A 20,538-nucleotide genomic window follows, 5' to 3' on the forward strand; every position below is an offset into this window, starting at 1 on the left:
CTCAAATTAAAGCGAGCTGAACCTTTAGTAGTTACTGAACATTTGTGGCTCGTGCTGAGAAAGGACAAGAATATACCACACTGGTAGAAGAAGCTGAATCCTTCTCTCTGCCTACCATAAGGTGCATGAAACTAAATTAAAATTAATGAAGAGAAATTAAAATTGGCGAAAGAGTTATGCAATTTGCAAGGATGATTATCCATGTTACAATGTCAAAATTACAGTTTAGCTAACCAAGTCTCCACTTTCCAGTCAGTAGCCAAAAAAGCCGCTGTAAAGTTTGCACAAGCTAAACATTGAAAGTGGTACACCCAGGTTAACAAAAAGAAAGGTTATCTGGCAATAGCTAAAACAGCAGTAGTCTGGGACCTCAATGCTTGAGATGGAAGATTAATCCCTCCAAAATTCAGGGACCTGCCCAGACTCTAAACTTTTGGGGAAAACAATGGGCTAAAGGACATAAAGAGATTTTACCTAAGGCTAAACAAAAGATAATGGAATTTCAAACTTCTAAGACAAAAAGAAGGCACAAAAATGTATAAGGATATTTGGCTTCTGGTGACAGCATATTCCACATTTGGGCTAGAATACTGAGTCACTTTACAGAGTAACTCGATGTGAAGAAACATTTAAGGAAAGAAAATGTAAATGAGGTAAGAGCTTTTAGATAAACTCTATTAGGAATAATTATGCTTGGGCAGTGTGTACCTAAAATAGTTTCTCCAGATTTGGTACCTTGAATGTCTAGGGTTGTGCTAAATCACGTTAAATGATGGAAGTTTCATTTCCAAATAAAATAAGATGCTAAAATAATTACTAAACACTGGCTTCCATTTATAGAGAAACAAAAAGTTGAGAACTATTAGTGAATATCGGAGAAGGCAATGGCACCCCACTCCAGTACTCTTGCCTGGGAAATCCCATGGACGGAGGAGCCTGGTAGGCTATAGTCCATGGGGTCACTAAGAGTCGGACACGACTGAGCGACTTCACTTTCACTTTTCCCTTTCATGCACTGGAGAAGGAAATGGCAATCCACTCCAGTATTCTTGCCTGGAGAATCCCAGGGACGGCGGAGCCTGGTGGGCTGCCGTCTATGGGGTCGCACAGAGTCAGACACGACTGAAGCGACTTAGCAGCAGCATTAGTGAATATGTTTGGTACCATCCTGAGATATTCTCTATAAGAAAGCAAGTATTTTTACAAATTATCACTGGTATTTAGGTTCACCGATGTACAGAATGCTAATGTAAAGGAGCGTTCATGGTTGCTTAAGTAAAGTAGGATGTGTGTTTTTAGTGAAGTATGAGGAATGGAATTGCAGTTTGTTAAGAGAAAGGAAAGTAGGTCTGACTTACAGGTGTCTTGTTTCTGAATGGGAAAATAAAGTTATGGATACACAAAGTATTCAAAGGTAAATACAGAACAGATCACTTAAGGGGTAAATAAACTTAAAAGTCTATTATCAAAGGCACTTCAGCATCCCAGGGAAACTTCTACCATGCGTAAAATTCTTTTCTCAGGGTCCACTTTCTACAAACCTTTCGTATCATAAAAATCCATATGTCCGGGTAAAATGTTATCAGTCATAATTCTAGTTATTGTATTAAAGTGTTACATATCACAGCAGTGAGCAAGTTACTTTGTCAACTGCAATATAATCAGATTTTAAAGTTTTCTTCTTAAGCCATTTTGTCATAAGGATAGCTCATGCTTCCACTCTGATGCCTTTGTGAAAAAAGATACTATCACCTGGTCAAGATTTACAGAAAGGACCTAAGAGTACTTTAAACTTAACTAGATAAACCAATTTTGTTATTAACAGTAAGCTATTATCCGACTAGAGGTTGGCTTTCTCTGTTAAGATAACGAAGTTTTCTTGGAATGTGGCTTCTGATAACAGACTATGTGAATTTCTTTGCCTTTAAGTGATTTATATTTGTTTATAAAAGTTTTTGTTACTTTGGTAAAGTAAATAAATATTATTTCACAGTCATCTGTGAAGATTGTGGCACATAAATAAAACTCATTCTGCTTCTACAAAAAAATTAACCCCTCATTGTCAGACTTTTGCTATCCTGATATCCTTAGGACAAGGCACAGTCTACTTCTCAATCAAGGAATGTAAAACAGCTATTTAAAATAGCTATAAATCAAACAGTCTGGGCTATGGGACATTCAAGATGGCCACTTGGCTTTTCCCAGTTCCCTTACAAACCTCACTTTTTATTTGATGGGATAAAGTCTTCCCTGGCTGCAGGGTTAATACCCTTACACACACATACACACACAAATTTTATGTTTCACTGAATGTTAAATTCTGGTTTTGTCAATTGACATGTTGACCAAGACTAACTTCTATGCAGAGTACATCATGAGAAACTCTGGGCTGGATGAAGCACAAGCTGGAATCAAGATTGCCGGGAGAAATATCAATAACCTCAGATATGCAGATGACACCCCTCTTATGGCAGAAAGTGAAGAAGAACTAAAGAGCCTCTTGATGAAAGTGAAAGAGGAGAGTGAAAAAGTTGGCTTAAAGCTCAACATTCAGAAAACAAAGATCATGGCATCTTGTCCCATCACTTCATGGCAAATAGATGGGGAAACAGTGGAAACAGTGGCAGATTTTATTTTGGGGGGCTCCAAAATCACTGCAGATGGTGACTGCAGCCATGAAATTAAAAGATGCTTACTCCTTGGGAGAAAAGTTATGATCAACCTAGACAGCATATTAAAGAGCAGAGATGTTACTTTGCCAACAAAGGTTCATCTAGTCAAGGCTATGGTTTTTCCAGTAGTCATGTATGGATGTGAGAGTTGGACTATAAAGAAAGTTGAGCCCCAAAGAATTGATGCTTTTGAACTGTGGTGTTGGAGAAGACTCTTGAGAGTCCATTGGACTGCAAGGAGATCCAACCAGTCCATCCTAAAGGAAATCAGTCCTGAATACTCATTGGAAGGATTGATGTTGAAGTTGAAACTCCAATACTTCGGCCACCTGATGTGAAGAGCTGACTCCTTTGAAAAGACCCTGATGCTGGAAAAGGTTGAAGGCGGGAGGAGAAGGGGATGACAGATGGTGGATGGCATCACTGACTCAATGGGCATGAGCTGGAGTAAACTCCAGGAGTTGGTGATGGACAGGGAGGCCTGGTGTGCTGCAGTCCATGGGGTCTCAAAGAGTCGGAACCAACTGAGTGACTGAACTGAACTGAACTGAACTGAACTTCCCAGATAGTTCCTTGCTATTATGTTTATTGCTAACAAGTTAACTGAATTATTCTAAAGCTTATTTCAGTAATCTATATTTGGATAGAGATTAGATACCCCATTAGCTATAACCAGGGACCATAAAATTCCATGTATCTATCATTGAACTACATGGTAATTGCATGAAAAACATGCAATTGGAGCTAAAGTCTGGGTGAAGGAGGCTAACAGTCCTCCCATACCTGCTGATGTCACTGTGCAGGGGAAGGATAATACCATATTAGTGATGATCCCCAGACAGGAAAAATGGAAATATGTGCCATTAACCCACTGTCATTCTTGTGAATAGATTTTTCTTGGAAGTCTGACCTTAATGTGGATCGTCATCCATGCCTCAACCCCTGGCCATTGTGCTAAGATAACATAAAGGAAATCATAAGAGAGCCTTCAGCTAGAGAAACGTGAACCAGATCTGAACTCAAGATAATTTCGCCTGCCCTGCAAACAAGTTCCATCCTTTCTTAACTTTGAGTTTGTATGGATAAAATTTATCTGTCTGCTAGATTATACCAGCTTCATGTGTTATCCATTGTATTTGGGGAAGAGTATTGGTTACCACATTTTACTGGAAATTATTTGGACTTTAATAATCATACCCACTTACTGATAAGACTGTGGAAAGGCTACCAAAGTATTGCTATGTGGACCAACATCTGGCATTTGGGAATCCTGCTTATTGGAGAACTCTATTAACTATTGTGAATGACTATCTTCCCTAAATACTGTAGTATATTTTTGAGATTGCCCCTCAATTTGTACGTAGTGTAACCAATTATGTAGAAACAATTTCCATGTATCAGTTAGGAACCCCTTTTTCCAGATGCGTAACACATGTTAATCATTTATATTGGAAGGGGACCACCTATTACTTTCCCCCATGAGAACTCAGGTATTGCGGGCTCAAATGTTATTCCCTATTCTTTCTGTTTCCAATATTGGCTTTCCCTTAGAACCCTTACATAAGATTTTGCAAGAACCAAAGAGTTACAGGGCTTCCCTTGTGGCTCAGCCGGTAAAGAATCCGCCTGCAATGCGGGAGTCCTGGGTTTGATCCCTGGGTTGGGAAGATCTCCTGGAGAAGGGGAAAGCTATCCACTTCAGTATTCTGGCCTGGAGAATTCCATGGACTGTACATATAGTCCACAGGGTTTCAGCCATGAAATTAAAAGATTCTTGCTCCTTGAAAGAAAGTTATGACCAACCTAGACAGCATATTAAAAAGCAGAGACATTACTTTGCCAAAAAAGGTCCATCTAGTCAAAGCTATGGTTTTCCCAGGAGTCATGTACGGATGTGAGAGTTGGACTATAAAGAAAGCTGAGCACAGAAGAATTGACACTTTTGAACTGTGGTGTTGGAGAAGACTCTTGAACGTCTCTCAGACTGCAACGAGATCCAACCAGTCCATCCTAAAGGAAATCATTGGAATACTCATTGGAAGGACTGATGCTGAAGCTGAAACTCCAATACTTTGGCCACTTGATGGGAACAACTGATTCATTTGAAAAGACCCTGATGCTGGGAAAGATTGACGGCAGGAGGAGAAGGGGATGACAGAGGATGACATGGTTGGATGGCATCACCAACTCAATGGACATGAGTTTGAATAAACTCCAGGAATTGGCGATGGACAGGGAGGCCTGGTGCGCTGCAGTCCGTGGGATCACAAAGAGTCGGACACAACTGAGTGACTGAACTGAACAAGTTACAAAATTTCATAGATACAGGTAATCAGGCCTTGATAGAACATTCTGTTGTTAGTACTATTGCTGCCAATAAGTTAATGGAGGTAGGAGTTGATGTACCAAAATATACTTCTCATTCATGGTGGGACTTTTTCTTTACTAAGTCCCCTACTGCTGAAAAAGTGTTTTCTGCATTGCTTAACCCATTACTTGTTTCTTTGATCACTTTATTTCTATTGACTATCTGGAATTGTTATGTTACTTATAGAATGAAGACACCTACTTGTGTTATTTTGCCTTATTCCTATGCACGTTAGCCTAAACAATCTTGAGCCCGACTTTTAGGGAAAGTAAACGGAGGAAGTCTTGTTCAGGCTTCAGAAGCAGGAAGCAGGCCTCTGATCTGCTTTGGACCAGCCCTGACACTACCCAGACTCCGTGTGTGCAAGCACAGCAGGTCAGGCAGCACTTTAGATAAGAAAAGGAGTGGGTCTTAGAATTCTTGAGCCCCTGGAGATCTGGCCAACCCCGCGGGGTCTAACGAAATCCTATGGCTCACAAGGTGAAACAAACAGCATTGTAAAAAGTTAAAGTAAAAACAGAGCTGCATTTCTGCATGCTAACTGTTGATGATACCAGTCTGCAGTCTAGGATTATAAGCAAGAGCCCATGAAACTGCAATATGAAATCTCACCCTTGGGGTGGATGCACAGCCCAGGACCCTTTCCCAGTAGAGATTCCAGATTGCTGTTAACAAGGGATTTCCAGCCTGTTCAAGTCTAGATGTAGGGTGCCCAATTTGGTGATGCATGTGTTGTTAATTCTCTCTATTGTTTCTGTTTCTCTTCTTTTAATTACTGTATGTTGAAATTAAGTCAAATAATCTTCCATAAAAATAGTTTATGTATATAATACCATGTGGTTTCTTGTGTTAATGAGTCCTTTAAACATGAAAGGAAAGTAAAACTTTCAGCAAAAAAGTGTGTTAATTTTTAAAACAATTAGCAACATTATTTTACAATAGCAGTCTATCTTAAATATTTTATAGTGATGGATAAAAGATATATAATCCAAGAATGTAAAGTAGAAAATGAAAGTCACCCTCTCACAATTTCAATTCTGAAGTTACCATTATTAAACATGCCTCCACACATGCACAGCCTCCCCCACAAGTGATTTGTTACAATTAATGAGTCTACCCTGACAGATTGGATACAGACTCAAAAGTATGAAATATGTTGCTAAATCTACTCATCTCAACCTTCTCTTCAAGAAACGAATTTGCACTAATTTCCTAGTGACTCCCATGGTAAAGAATCTGCCTGCAGTCCAGGAGACCCAAATTGGATCCCTGGGTGGGGAGGATCCCCCGGAGAAGTGAATCGCTACCCACTCCAATATTCTTGCCTGGAGAATTCTATGGACAGAGCAGCCTGGCAGAGTACAGCCCATGGGGGTCACAAAGTGTCCCGAACGACTGAGGGACTACCTAACACGCTCTCACTAACAGTAAAGGGGAAATAAGGATAGCAACAATAAATGTTCTTTGTAGAAAATCTAAAAATAGAGAAAAGGAGTAGGAAGAAATTTAGTCTGTCAACCCCAATACCTAGAGTCAACACGATTTGCACGTGATGAATTGAATTTCAGACTGTAATTTCTACTATTTTAAAGAGCCTACAGATAGAAATTTCCTGTATTGGCAAAGCACAAAATACAATGGCTATGCCGGTAAACAATTCTCTCGTGGTCCTTTTCGGAGGAGCCTCGTGGGCTGCTGTCCATAGGGTCGCACAGAGTCGGACACGACTGAAGCGACTTAGCAGCAGCAGCAGCATGGTCCTTTTCCTCAGGAATTGAGGTGAGTAATCTTTTACCTGTTATGATTTTTGAAAGAGCAATTTAGCATTCTCATCTCCATGGCAACTCTTTACGTAGTGATTGATAGCGACCGCATCCACTAGAGTCTTTTCATTTGACATTTCCAACCAATCGAGTGGAAGAGAGGGATTAGGGGCGTTTCCACCGGTGCGAGAGCCAACTGCATCTGACTTACGTCGGCCGTGCGTCATCAATCTGCGCCAAGGGCACGGTTGGCCCCTTCCGTTCAAGAAGTAGTAGCGCTGTTGCCGCGGCAATGAGTTGTGCCCGGGCGGCGGCGGCTTGCTGCCTGTGGCGGCTGCGCACAGGGTCCCTGCAGCCCCTCTCAGGTAAAGGAGAAACCTGAGCGCGACCGCGCGCGGGGCTGAGGAGCCCAGGAATTTTTTTCTTAGGCATAGGTCGGGGAGGTCACGGAGGGTAGACGTTCATACGTCACAGGGCTGCGACGGAGGGCGACTGCGCGGCTGGAAAAGCGGCGCTGGGCCTGTAGTCGGTCGCTGGGGCCCGCCGGGCGGAAAGGGAGTGGGTTTTCCGCATTGGCGTTCTGGCGTGCCCATTCAGCGTCCGTGAGTTTGGGGGAATGACGTGATTTCGCGCCTGTTCTGTGACGTCACGGCAGGTGTGGTAGGCGTTCCGGACTGAGGAGAGTTGGCCACCTTGAAATTTTAGTGTCTTGGGGCGGTCCTCGGCGCTTTCGCTTATGGCCTTGTAGGTGGCCCTACGACCGGCAGCGTGGGCTTCCTCCCATCCGTCCGCCCCACTCCGGAGCCTGTTAGAAACGCAGATTCTCAGATCCCTCCCCTAACCTTCTGGATCTTAACAAGCCCTTGGAATGACTCGTGTGCATTTGCAAGTTAGAGAAGCACCGGAATGTTGGAAGGGGCGTCGAATTGGGAGTAGGGAGACTTGGGCTTGGATTCTGACTCGTCTTTTCTTCATTTATCTGAGCTGCCTCAGAAAATTTTGAGGTCATTTTCTCAAAGTTAAACCATTCGTGTACCACCTTCACGATTTTTGCTTTATAGCAATACCACAGATACTTTGCCACTGATATTACTAGAGTTTTTTGTTGTTTTTTTTTAATTTCTCTAAACCGTGTTCCTGTTTAAAATTAGAACATTGGGAAACTAGATCCTTAGGTAAAGGGAAAACCAGTATCTCTTGTCCCAAGAAAAACAATCATAAAAGTACGCTGAAAACAAGAAATTATTGTATTAGATACTGTTGTCTACCTTGGTTTGAACTCAAGACCATCTTTTTTTCCTCAAGAAAGGAAAATTAACAAGTGTTCAGTTGCTCAGTCATGTCCAACTCTTTGTGACCCCATGGACTGCAGCACGCCAGGCCTCTCTGTCCATCACCAACTCCCGGAGTTTACCCAAACTCATGCCCATTGAGTTGGTGATGCCATCCAGCCATCTCATCCTCTGTCGTCCCCTTCTCCTCCCACCTTCAGTCTTCTCCAGCATCAGGGTCTTTTCAAATGAGTCAGCTCTTCCCATCAGGTGGCCAAAGTATTGGAGTTTCAGCTTCAACATCAGTCTATCCAATGAATATTAAGGACTGGTTTCCTTTAGGATGGACTGGTTGGATCTCCTTGCAGTCCAAGGGACTCACAAGACTCTTTCCAACACCACAGTTCAAAAGCATTGATTCTTCTGCTCTCAGCTTTCTTTATAGTCCAACTCACATCCATACGAGACTACTGAAAAAACCATAGCTTTGACTAGATGGACCTTTGTTGGCAGAGTAATGTCTGTGCTTTTTAATACGCTGTCTAAGTTACTCATAACTTTTCTTCCAAGGAGCAAGCGTCTTTTAATTTCGTGGCTGCAGTCACCATCTGCAGTGATTTTGGAGCCCCCCCAAAATAAAGTCTTACACTGTTTGCATTGTTTCCCCATCTGTTTGCCATGAAGTGATGGGACAAGATGCCATGAGCTTAGTTTTCTGAGTGTTGAGTTTTAAGCCTACTTTTTCACCCTTCTCTTTCACTTTGATTAAGAGGCTCTCTAGTTCTTCACTTTCTGCCATAAAGGTGGTGTCATCTGCATATCTGAGCTTATTGATATTTCTCCTGGCAATCTTGATTCCAGCTTGTGCTTCATCCAGCCCAGCATTTCGCATGATGTACTCTGCGTTTAAGTTAAATGAGCAGGGTGACAATATATAGCCTTGACGTACTCCTTTCCCAATTTGGAACCAGTCTGTTGTTCCATGTCCAGTTCTAACTGTTGCTTTTTGACCTGCATACAGGTTTCTATATGTGTGTGTGGAAAAGAATAACTGTTACTAAAAAACATCATAGCCACTTAAGATCTTTTCGTGTACGACTAAAATCTCCTAGATGCCATCACTGGTATGGGTTTCACATTTAAGGAAATCATGAATATAAAATGATGTGCTTGAGAGCTTTTAACATTGGGCCTCAATTTTATTATTTCTCAGTTTTAAAGTGTGTGACAGTGTGGGCAAAACTCAAGATTGTTGAAGGGGAATTTTAATGCTCCTTCATTCTTTTTCATTTATTGTTACTTTGTGTCCTGTATCTCATTTTATCTTCATGATTAACTCAGTAAGAAAGATTTTATTACTATGTTTCCCCAAAAAAGGAAATAACCAGATCTTTCCCAATTTTATATGTAAGAAATGGCAATTAGGAATTGTCAAAAGTCTGTGTTAGAGACAAGATAGGTATTTTCTGATTCTAGTTCTGTGCCCTGTCTATGGTCCATCTCATACTTTTTTTTCTTTTCCAATATAGTTTATTACTAGATATTGAATATAGTTTCCTGTGCTATACGGTAGGACCTTGTTTATTCTTTGTAAAAACATTTTTGATGTGGACCATTTTTTATGTCTATTGAATTTGTTGCAATATTGTTTCTGTTTTATGTTTTGGTTTTTGGCTGCGAGGAGTATTCTTGCCTGGAGAATCCTAGGGATGGCGGAGCCTGGTGAGCTACTGTCTGTGGGGTCACACAGAGTCGGACATGATTGAAGCAGCTTAGCAATGTGAGATCTTAGCTCCCTGACCAGAGTTCAAATCCACACCACCTGCATCGGAAGGCAGAGTTTCAACCACTGGACCGCCAAGGAAGTCCCGTCTCTATTTTATATATAGTAGTTTGTATCTGTTAATTCCAAATTCCCTATTTATCCCTCCCCCCACCCCATTTCCCCTTTGGTAACCAAAAGTTTGTTTCCTATGTCTGTGAGTCTGTTTCTTAAATAAGTTCTTTTGTAAACTTCTTAGCTCTCATTCTAGATTCCACACATAAGTGGTATCACCTGGCATTTGTATTTCTCTGCCTTCATTTAGTATGATAATCTCTAGACCCATGCATATTGCTGCAAATAGCATTATTTCACTCTTTATGGGTGAGCAGTATTCCACTGTGGGTGTGTGTGTAGATAGACCACATCTTCTCTGTCCATTTATCTGTCAGTGGATGTTTAGGTTGCTTCCGTCTCTTGGCTGTTGTGAATAGTCTGCTGTGAACATTGGGGTGCACATGTCTTTTCCAATTATAGTTTCTTCCAGGTATATGCCCAGGACTGGTATTACTGGATCATATGGCAACTCTGTTTTTAGTTTTTTGAGGAACCTGCATACTGTTCTCCATGGTGGCTGCACCAGTTTACATTCTCACCAACAGTGTACAAGCGTTCCGTTTTCTCCACACCCTCTCCAGCATTTGTTATTTGTAGACTCTTTAATGACGGCCATTATGACTGACTGGTGTGAGGTAGTACCTCACTGTAGTTTTGATTTGCATTTTTCTAATTAGAAGTGTTGAGCATCTTTTCATGTGTCTATCAGCCATTTGTATATCTTCTTCGGAGAAATGTCTATTTAGATCTTCTGCCTGTTTTTTTTAGTGAATTGTTTGGTATGCAAAAGCTTATAAGTTTGATTAGGTCCTATTTATTTTTGCTTTTATTTCTATTGCCTGGGGAGACTGACCTAAGAAAACATTGGTACTGTTTATGTCAGAGAACGTTTTGCCTATTTTCTCTTTTAGGAGTTTTGTGGTGTCATGTCTTATTTATTTATGTCATAACTTACATTTTGAGGTTTTTTTGTGTATGGTATGAGGACATGTTGTAACATCATTGATTTATATGTGGCTGTCCAGCTTTCCCAGCACCACTTGCTGAAGAGACTGTTTTTTTCTCATCGTATAGTCTTGCCTCCTTTATCAGAGATTAACTTGCTAGGTGTGTGGATTTATTTCTGGGCTCTCTGTTCTGTTCAGTTGATCCATTTGTCTGTTTTTGTGCCAGTGCTACACTGTTTTGATTACTGTAGCTTTGGAGTATTGTCTGAAATCAGGGAGGATTATTCTTCCAGCTTTGTTCTTTTTTCTCAGGCTTGCTTTGGCAATTCTGAGTCTTCATGGTTCCATACAAATTTTAGGATTATTTGTTCTAGTTTTGTGAAAAATGTCGTGTGTAATCCGATAGGGGTTACATTAAGTCTGAAGATTACTCTGGATAGTATGACTGTTTAAACAATATTTTTGCAATCTAAAACTCATCCATCCGATACTTTTTAAAGTCACCTTGCAGAGATTGTGACAAGATAGAGATGGCAAATATTAGGATACCTCACCCTCCACACATACCTCAAAAAAGCGTTTATTAGGTGCCTGAATCTGGAAACGTGTTGCAGTGTTAGGGAAAAGTCAAATATGTTTTTAATAGAATTATAACTCTACCCATCAAAAGTCAGCTGTGTGTTTGAACTCAGGCTCATCTTATGCACTCAACCCCTTGCTATTTCTCAGCAAATGATTTCTTAAAAAAATTAATATTGAGGAATTTCCCAATGGTTCAATGGTTAGAACTTTGCACTTTCAGTACTGAGGGCCCAGTTCAATGGTTCAGTCCCTGGTCCAGGAATTAAGATCCCACAAGCCACTCAGCTTGGCCAAAAAAAAGAAAGGAGTATTGCATTGTTTTTAAAAGTTCTTTCTTAGTAACACATTTTGTGGTGGGAGTAACAAAATGAAAGAACAAGCAAACAAGATTATTTTAAGAAATAGTCATCTCATTATTTATTTATGGCTGCACTGGGTCTCTGTTGCTTTGCACAGGCTTCCTCTAACTGCAACAAGGGGGGGGCTACTCTTCATTGCAGTTTGAGGGCTTCTCATTGCAGTGGCTTCTCTTGTTGTGGAACACAAGCTGTAGGCGAGTGGGCTTCAGTAGTTGTGACTTGTAGGCTCTAGAGCATGGGCTCAGTAGTTGTGATGCACAGGCTTAGTTGCCCTGTGGTATGTGAGATTTTCCAGAACCAGGGAGCAAACCCATGTCCCCTGCATTGGCAGACGGATTCTTAACCACTGGATCACCAGGGAAAGTCCCATCTCATCATTTTTAATTTTAACTTTTGGACCACATCTTTCTACAAGGAGGCCAGGCCTTGGACTTGGAGGAAAAACTTGGGACAGGCTACCTTGACTTTGTCAAATGTCTCAAATTGTTCTCCACATGGAAACACGGTCATGGAGGGACTTCCGTGGCAGTCCTGCAGTTAAGACTCTGCACTTCCACTGCAGGGGGCGCAGGTTCGATGCCCAGTAGGGGAACTAAGATCCTGCATGCAGCATGGCCAAAACAAAAGGCCATGGACCACAATGACCTGCTGTCTGACAGCACAGATCTGAGTGGTACCTTACATGTGGCAGAACTTGGAATCCATCCAGTTAAGTCAGGCATGCTTAGTGAGATGGAGCAGGTTCTGTGGAAGAACGGCTCAAAGCTGGGACACCATGCTTCAGACCGCCATATCCACTGCTCCTTTGTCTAGAGTGAGGCATTTAAAATCCTCAGCCTCAAAAGTTCAAATGCAGAACTATCTCAGATTTTATCAGGCCTACTCCATCACTTTGTGTCCAAAGCACTCAAGCCTTTTTTAATGGGAGAAAAAAAAAAAAGGCTATAGATGTATCAGAATGAAACTTTTCATCGCATTTTGTGGGTGTTCCTTAGCCTAAATGAAAGGTATCTATTAAACAGGTGGTAGTCATACATAAGAGCCTTGAAACACATCTCAAGATGATATCAATACAATCAGAGCTCTCATTACCAACTAAATGGTCTGAGTCTTTACTTCCATATCTGCCAAATGAATTAACACCTTATACATCTAAACATGTTATAAAACTCTTCTCTTAGGGGAGAGAACTTTGGGAATGCTCTAATACAAGTCTCAGAGATTATAGCCAAGGTGTTAACTATTTGGAGATTTTTTTAAAAGACAAAATCTAATCTATCCTAAAGAATTTACGTTTTGAAAGCAAGAAGAATTCAGTTGAATTAAATACAAGAATGAGATGAAACGTAAGCTCTAGGCTAAATTCTCAAAGTCAGATGCTCACTGGCACAGATATTTTTAATAAGAGAAATTAAATCTACAGTTCTTAACCTTGGTTGCAGAGAACATTTGTGCATAGAACTTTTTAAAAGCATCATCTCCCAGGGATCAACTGGGGAGGAGCATCCATGATTCTGAGAGTTCCTAGGGGTTGTGTGCAGCCAGAGTTGGAAAAGAAGCAGGTGTGTGAACTGGGGAACCATGCCCATCCAGAGGCAGCTGCCATGTTAGCTGCCTGGTGAGAAGATGCCATCAGTATTTCTAGATTGTCATACACTTCAAGTGAAGCCAGGCTCCAGATCTTTAGTTAAATCTTCTATGTTTTAAATACTGGTAATTAATTTACTTAAAAACTACACACTGCTGTATTTAAAATGGATAACTCACAAGGACCTACTGTATAGCACATGGAATTCTGCTCAACGTTATGTGGCAGCCTGGATGGGAGGGCCATTTGGGGGAGAATGGGTACATGTATCTATATGGCTGAGTCCCTTCCCTGTTCACCTGAAACTATCACATGTTTTAATAATCAGCTATACCCCAATACAAAATAAGAAGTTTAAAAAACAAAGCCACAAATCACTGCAAGTTAAAGAGAGTACACTTGTAGGCATCCCCAACCTATGGGGAGCTTATTTGTAACCTTTGCTGTAAGATGCCTCTTTCTTCTATGAAAGGAATCATCTCAAGTTTACCTGAGAGTAATGGAGAATAAACACTTGCATTGCAGCTTATGGAAGAAGAATCAGTGTCAGATTTTGCAGTTCGGGAATGACCTTAGACAATATCGATAGGGAAGCTGTGGATCGAATAATCCGGGTGGATCATGCAGGTGAATATGGAGCGAACCGCATCTATGCAGGGCAGATGGCCGTCCTGGGTCGGACGAGCGTCGGGCCGGTCATTCAGGTGGGCACCTCTTGATCTCTCAGTAATGAATCACGTTGGGTCATGCATTGTCAAGGGAGGTACTGTTGTCCCCAAGAGAGGAAAAATTGGTTGTGGGTTGGGGGTGGAGGAGTAAAAAGCATATTATTCTTTTTTATAAAGTGCAGACAGACATAAACAGATTTATAGTACATAAACAAACACAGTCTAGCTGTAGTATTAAAATTTCATGGCAGGGAGCAATAAAAAAGGATTAAGAGTCATTGCATTAACTCAAAGCACCAGTTGTAAGACCTTGTGGTCCCACCCCTAGTGGAGCCCAGTGGAGATATTTTATATTTTATACCGAGAGGCAGATTAGACAGGCCTGGGCTTCATAGTCACACAGACCAAAGTTCACATTCCAGCTCTCTCCCCCCTCCTACCTGTGTGAGCTTGAGGAAGTCACATGGCCTGGTCCGTGTCTGCGAAATGAGCTGAGAAAACGTCATTCAGTTTTGGTGAAGAAGAAATGAGCTCATGTAGAACAGCTAATACCATGCCTGGCATGTAGTAGACACTTAGCACAAGTTCAATTGCCTGCTCTGAGTACTTGGGCAAGTTACTTAACCTCTCTGTGCCTCACTTCCTTCATCTGTATAGTGAGGGTAGTAATCGTTTGTCCTTCACAAAGCTATTTGACAGTACCTGGCTATGGGACATACTCTTTTAAGTGTTAGCTCTTATGATCATTCTTCCTTTTTCCTTTGATGTAAATGATATATTTTTGGCTGTCTGAAAGGAAATCATATAAAAGGTAATATTCTGCCCTCCTAAGTTTGAAATGGGCTACATATCTCATGTCTTTGCGGGTGTGGACCCTTGTCCTTGAATAGGTGCACTGTGGATCTGAGCAACTTCTGCCAGTTCTGCGGTTCAGTCTGCTTGTCTGGAATGGAGATAACAGACACTTCTCTTGGTTTGCTGTCTCTCTTCCCCGTAATCTGATGTTTAGGGCTTTTCCTTCGATGATTCAAGGGGACTGGGGGAAGTAGCAGTTCTCATCATTCTCCCCATTGTGCTTCCTTTACTCACATGAACAGAGCATGTGGCTTCCTTATTATGTAGCAGGTGGTCTCTCTGAAATGTCTTTGTTTTTATGTTTCTTACAGAAAATGTGGGATCAAGAAAAGGACCACTTGAAAAAGTTCAGTGAGTTGATGGTTGCATTCAGGGTGCGGCCGACCATTCTGATGCCCTTTTGGAACGTGGTGGGCTTTGCACTGGGTACGTGTCTATCTCAGAGAGCCCGTGTGAGCTTAGGGATCTGGGATGATTGAATCACTAAATAACCCCTCTACAATTCTTGCTGTGTCCTCTTACAGCCTTTTCATTTACTTAATATTTTTCTAAAGTTAAATTGATTATTTTTTTGCTTAAAAGTATTTAAGATAGAACCCTTAAAATCAGTACTTTTATCAATAGAAGATACATTGAAAATAACTACAACAGAGAGGGAAAAGGCTAGAGTAATTTGACTGTGGCCAGATGAAGTTCCCTGATGAAGGTTCTAAACTTGGGATCTGCTCACTCTTAAAAAGAGAGTCAGGGAATTCCCTGGAAGTTCAGTGGTTAGGACTCAGCACTTTCATTGCTGAGAGCCCAGGTTCTATCCCTAGTTGGGGAACGAAGATCCCACAAGCCCTGAGGCACAGCCAAAAGAAAGAAAAAGACAAAAAAGGGGAGAGACAGTGATACAGAAGAACCAAAGAACCCCAGTGAAGACTCGCTCCTGCCATAATCAGAAGGTGAGAAAAAGCACTGAAAGAACATTCTTACTGTGTGATTCAGGGTTTGAATCACCACACTGTCATCTGGTACTGTGGTTTTCAAGGATGGCAGGTTGCTCCTGAGGACACGTGGCAACATCTAGAGACAGTTTTGGTTGTTGCAGCTGGGGATGCCACGGGCCCCTAGTGGGTAAAGGCCAGGGATCCCGCTAAACCTCCTACCACGTTCGGGACACTCCCCCACAACAAGCAATTACCCAGCCCCAGGGTGCCAGGTGACAAACCCTGACCTGGTCTCCATCCCCGGTGGTGTCAGCCCCATCCTTTACCTTCTGGATCTGACCATTCCAGGCGCTGGAACTGCCCTGCTTGGGAAGGAGGGCGCCATGGCCTGCACGGTGGCCGTGGAAGAGTCCATCGCACACCACTACAACAACCAGATCAGGACGCTGATGGAGAAGGAGCCCGAAAAATACGAGGAGCTTCTGCAGGTATCTGACTCCGCTCTGGAAGGGACTGCCGGGGGGGAAGGGCAGATACGCAGTTTGGTAAGAGGAACAAAATAGAGTGTTAGGGACTAGCACTGCCTTCGAAACCTAGGGCAGCACCTCATTTGAAAGGCGTGCGGGCTGAGGCAGCTGAAGCTGTGGGCCATGTCACGTGCTCGGGCGGAGCTGGGACTGAAACCCGTGTTTTCTGAGCGCACACCTGTATTCTCTCTGCCTCTGCGTCATTGTTAGATCCTGAGCAAAGGCCATGAGCACAGATCCTTCAGATTCAATAAATGAATATCCTCAGAAATTTTCTTCAGAAAATAAGGGAACTGTTTAATTTTTGTTTTTCAAGTCTAAGTCAGTGGCCACCCACCTGTCTCTGTAAATAAGTTTTTCTGGAACACCTGCCGCACTCATTTGTCTGCGTGTCCATGGCTGTTGTCCCCTCTAGGGTGGCAGAGTTGAATCATCATGACAGGGACCTTACAGCCCGAGAAACCTCAAGTACTGCCTCTGGCCCTTTGCAGGAAAAGTCTGCCTACCTGTGTCTTAGACAGTAATATGAGGCTTTGGCCACCAAAGTCAGTCAGAACAGTGGGGAGTTGGAAGGCTAACTTGTTTCAATTTCTTTTTATTTAACCAGGTGATAAGGAAATTTCGGGATGAAGAGCTTGAGCACCATGACATAGGCCTCGAACATGACGCAGAACTGGTGGGGACCCATCTTTACTGTTTGCTTGTGGTGGTACTTTATTTGGAAGGTTGAGGGACAGGAACGTTTCTGTTTCCAAAAAGTTATAAAACGACCACCAGAGAAAGAGAACCCATATCAGTCAGTTCAGTTCAGTTGCCCAGTTGTGTCCCACTCTTTACGACCCCTTGAACTGCAGCACGCCAGGCTTCCCTGTCCATCACCAACTCCTGAAGCTTGCTCAAACTCTTGTCCATCGAGTCGGTGATGCCATCCAACCATCTCATCCTCTGTCGTCCTCTTCTCCTCCTGCCTTCAATCTTTCCCAGCATCAGGGTCTTTTCCAAGGAGTCGTTCTTCACACCACGTGGCCAAAGTATTAGAGTTTCAGCTTCAGTATCAGTCCTTACAATGAATATTCAGGACTGATTTCTTTAGGATTGACTGGTTGGATCTCTTTGCAGTCCAAGGGACTCTCGAGAGTCTTCTCCAACACCACAGTTCAAAAGCATCAATTCTTTGGTGCTCAGCTTTCTTTATAGTCCAACTCTCACATCCATACATGACTACTGGAAAAAACCATAGCTTTGACTAGATGGACCTTTGTTGGCAAAGTAATGTCTCTGCTTTTTAATATGCTGTCTAGGTTGGTCATAGCTTTTCTTCCAGGGAGCAAGCATCTTTTAATTTCATGGCTGCACTTGCCATCTGCAGTGATTTTGGAGCCCCCCAAAAATAAAGTCAGCCACTGTTTTCACTGTTTCCCCATCTGTTTGCCATGAAGTGATGGGACCAGATGCTACGATCTTAGTTTTCTGAATGTTGAATTTTAAGCCAACTTTTTCACTCTTCTCTTTCACTTTCATCAAGAGGCTCTTTAGTTCTTCACTTTCTGCCATATGGGTGGTGTCATCTTTGTATCTGAGGTTTTTGATGTTTCTCCCAGCAATCTTGATTTCAGCTTGTGCTTCATCCAGCTGGTCATTTCTCATGATGTACTTTGCATATAAGTTAAATAATAAGGGTGACAGTATACAGCCTTGACGTACTCCTTTCCCATATTGGAACCAGTCCATGTTCCATGTCTGGTTCTAACTGTTGCTTCCTGACCTGCATACGGATTTCTTAGGAGGCAGGTAAAGTGGTCTGGTATTCCTATCTCTTGAAGAATCTTCCACAGTTTGTTGTGATCCACCTAGCCAAAGGCTTTGGCATAAGTCAGTAAAGCAGAAGTAGATTTTTTCTGGAACTTTCTTGCTTTTTCTATGATCCAAAGGATGTTGGCAATTTGATTTCTGGTTCCTCTGCCTTTTCTTAATCCAGCTTAAATATCTGGAAGTTCTTGGTTCATGTACTGTTGAAGCCTGGCTTGGTGAATTTTGAGCATTACTTTGCTACTGTGTGATATAAGTGCAATTGTGTGGTAGTTTGAGCATTCTTTGGCATTGCCTTTCTTTGGGATTGGAATGAAAACTGACCTTTTCCAGTCCTGTGGCCACTGCTGAGTTTTCCAAATTTGCTGGCATATTGAGTGCAGCACTTCAGCTGCATCATCTTTGAGGATTTGAAATAGCTCAACTGGAATTCCATCACCTCCACTAGCTTTGTTTATAGTGATGCTTCCTAAGGCCCACTTGACTTCACATTCCAGGATGTCTGGCTCTAGGTGAGTGATCCCACCATCGTGATTATCTGGGTTGTGAAGATCTTTTTTGTATAGTTCTTGTGTGTATTCTTGCCACCTCTTCTTGACCTCTTCTGCTTCTGTTAGGTCCATACCATTTCTGTCCTTTATTGTGCCCATCTTTGCATGAAATGTTCCCTTTGTATCTCTAATTTTCTTGAAGAGATCTCTAGACTTTCCTATTCTATTGTTTTCCTCTGTTTCTTTGCACTGATCACTGATTTAGGTCATACCTGAATGGTCTAGTGGTTTTCCCTACTTTCTTCAATTTAAGTCTGAATTCTGCAATAAGGAGTTCATGATCTGAGCCACAGTCAGCTACTGGTCTTATTTTTGCTGACTGTGTAGAGCTTCTCCATCTTCAGCGGCAAAAAATATAATCAGTCTGATTTTAGTATTGACCATCTGGTGATGTCCATGTGTAGAGTCTTCTCTTGTGTTGTTGGAAGAGAGTATTTGCTATGACCAGTGCATTCTCTTGGCAAAACTCTGTTAGCCTTTGCCTTGCTTCATTTTGTACTCCAAGGCCAAATTTGCCTGTTACTCTAGGTATCTCTTGACTTCCTACTTTTGCATTCCAGTCTCCTATGATGAAAAGGACATCTTTTTTTGGTTTAGTACTACAAGGTCTTGTAGGTCTTCATAGAACCATTCAACTTCAGCTTCTTCAGCGTTAGTGATTGGGGCATAGGCTTGTATTACTGTGATATTGAATGGTTTGCCTTGGAAATGAACAGAGATCATTCTATCGTTTTTGAGATTGCACCCAGGTACTACATTTCAGACTCTTTTGTTGACTATGAGAGCTACTCCATTTCTTCTAAGGGATTCTTGCCCACAGTAGTAGATATAATGGTCATCTGAGTTAAATTCACCCATTCCAGTCCATCTTAGTTCACTGATTCCTAAAATGTCAATGTTCACTCTTGCCATCTCCTGATTGACCACTTCCAATTTACCTTGATTCGTGGACCTAACATTCCAGGTTCCTATACAATATTGTTCTTTATAGCATTGGACATTATTAGTTCCATCACCAGTCACATCCACAACTGGGCATTAACAGAACTGCTTGACAGAAAGCAAGCAAATGCCTTGCTCCCAACTGGGAATCATTTCTCGCTTCCTTATCCTTTTCCCCAGCACATTCCCTCTTTCTGGTGAGAAGCTGGTTGGGTCAGATGTTTTGGCTGCAGCAAAGGCATTCCAATCTTTTGAAAAGGATTTTTTTCCCCGCAGTTAAAACAAATCATTTCTTAGATCTTATTACTTACCCAGAGAAGTCCCAACCCTGCCATGCTAGACTTGCACGTTACAATGGAAGGTGAACATAGAATGGATTTCTTTGGTTTGCTTACTGTTGTTTTTTTTAACAGGCTCCAGCATATGTCGTTCTGAAGAGCATTATCCAGGCTGGGTGCAGAGTGGCGATATATTTATCAGAAAGGCTTTAAAATATGTCCACTTTTCCTTGTGTATAGGGATAATAGTAATTTAACAGGTGACAGTGGCAGAAAAGGAAATGTACAGTTATTGTTCTGTGAATTTGTTAATAAATTATGAGAGGTTTTTTCATTAATTAAACTCTCCAGTGTTGATTGTTCTCTGTGCTGCTTTGTGGCCATAAGGCTGACAGTTTACCAGGTGTGTTCAGATTACAGCAAATGAAGCTGGTTCTCATTTGGTCTATAAATTTTTTTCTAAAGCAACAAGTATGAATCATTAAGAAAGTAACATATCTTCGAGAGAAAAAAAAATGAGTTTACCGGTATCACAAAGTAATTTAAA

At 41.8% G+C, this 20,538-nt stretch overlaps 1 protein-coding gene across 10 annotated transcripts; it reads left to right on the plus strand.

Annotated features, from left to right (window-relative positions):
- Positions 1 to 873: 873 nt before the first annotated feature.
- On the plus strand, positions 874 to 20,329 carry COQ7 (coenzyme Q7, hydroxylase). Of its 10 annotated transcripts, XM_081560835.1 has the most exons (8): positions 874 to 1,414; positions 2,367 to 5,000; positions 6,633 to 6,819; positions 13,955 to 14,133; positions 15,264 to 15,378; positions 16,233 to 16,372; positions 17,019 to 17,087; positions 20,127 to 20,329. In XM_081560835.1, exons 4-8 carry the CDS (start codon positions 13,996 to 13,998, stop codon positions 20,202 to 20,204), a joined length of 540 nt encoding a protein of 179 aa, XP_081416961.1. In that variant the 5' UTR covers positions 874 to 1,414; positions 2,367 to 5,000; positions 6,633 to 6,819; positions 13,955 to 13,995; the 3' UTR covers positions 20,205 to 20,329. The 10 variants fall into 10 exon arrangements, with proteins under 10 accessions (XP_081416961.1, XP_081416963.1, XP_081416964.1 ...); XM_081560837.1 differs by having other exon boundaries at positions 1,017 to 5,000; XM_081560838.1 differs by lacking the exon at positions 874 to 1,414 and having other exon boundaries at positions 6,721 to 6,819.
- The last annotated feature ends 209 nt before the right edge of the window (positions 20,330 to 20,538 follow it).

This window comes from Giraffa tippelskirchi, chromosome 13, assembly GCF_054371585.1.
Source record: "Giraffa tippelskirchi isolate mGirTip1 chromosome 13, T2T-mGirTip1v1.2.pri, whole genome shotgun sequence".
In the NCBI taxonomy this organism is placed as follows: Eukaryota; Metazoa; Chordata; class Mammalia; order Artiodactyla; family Giraffidae; genus Giraffa; species Giraffa tippelskirchi.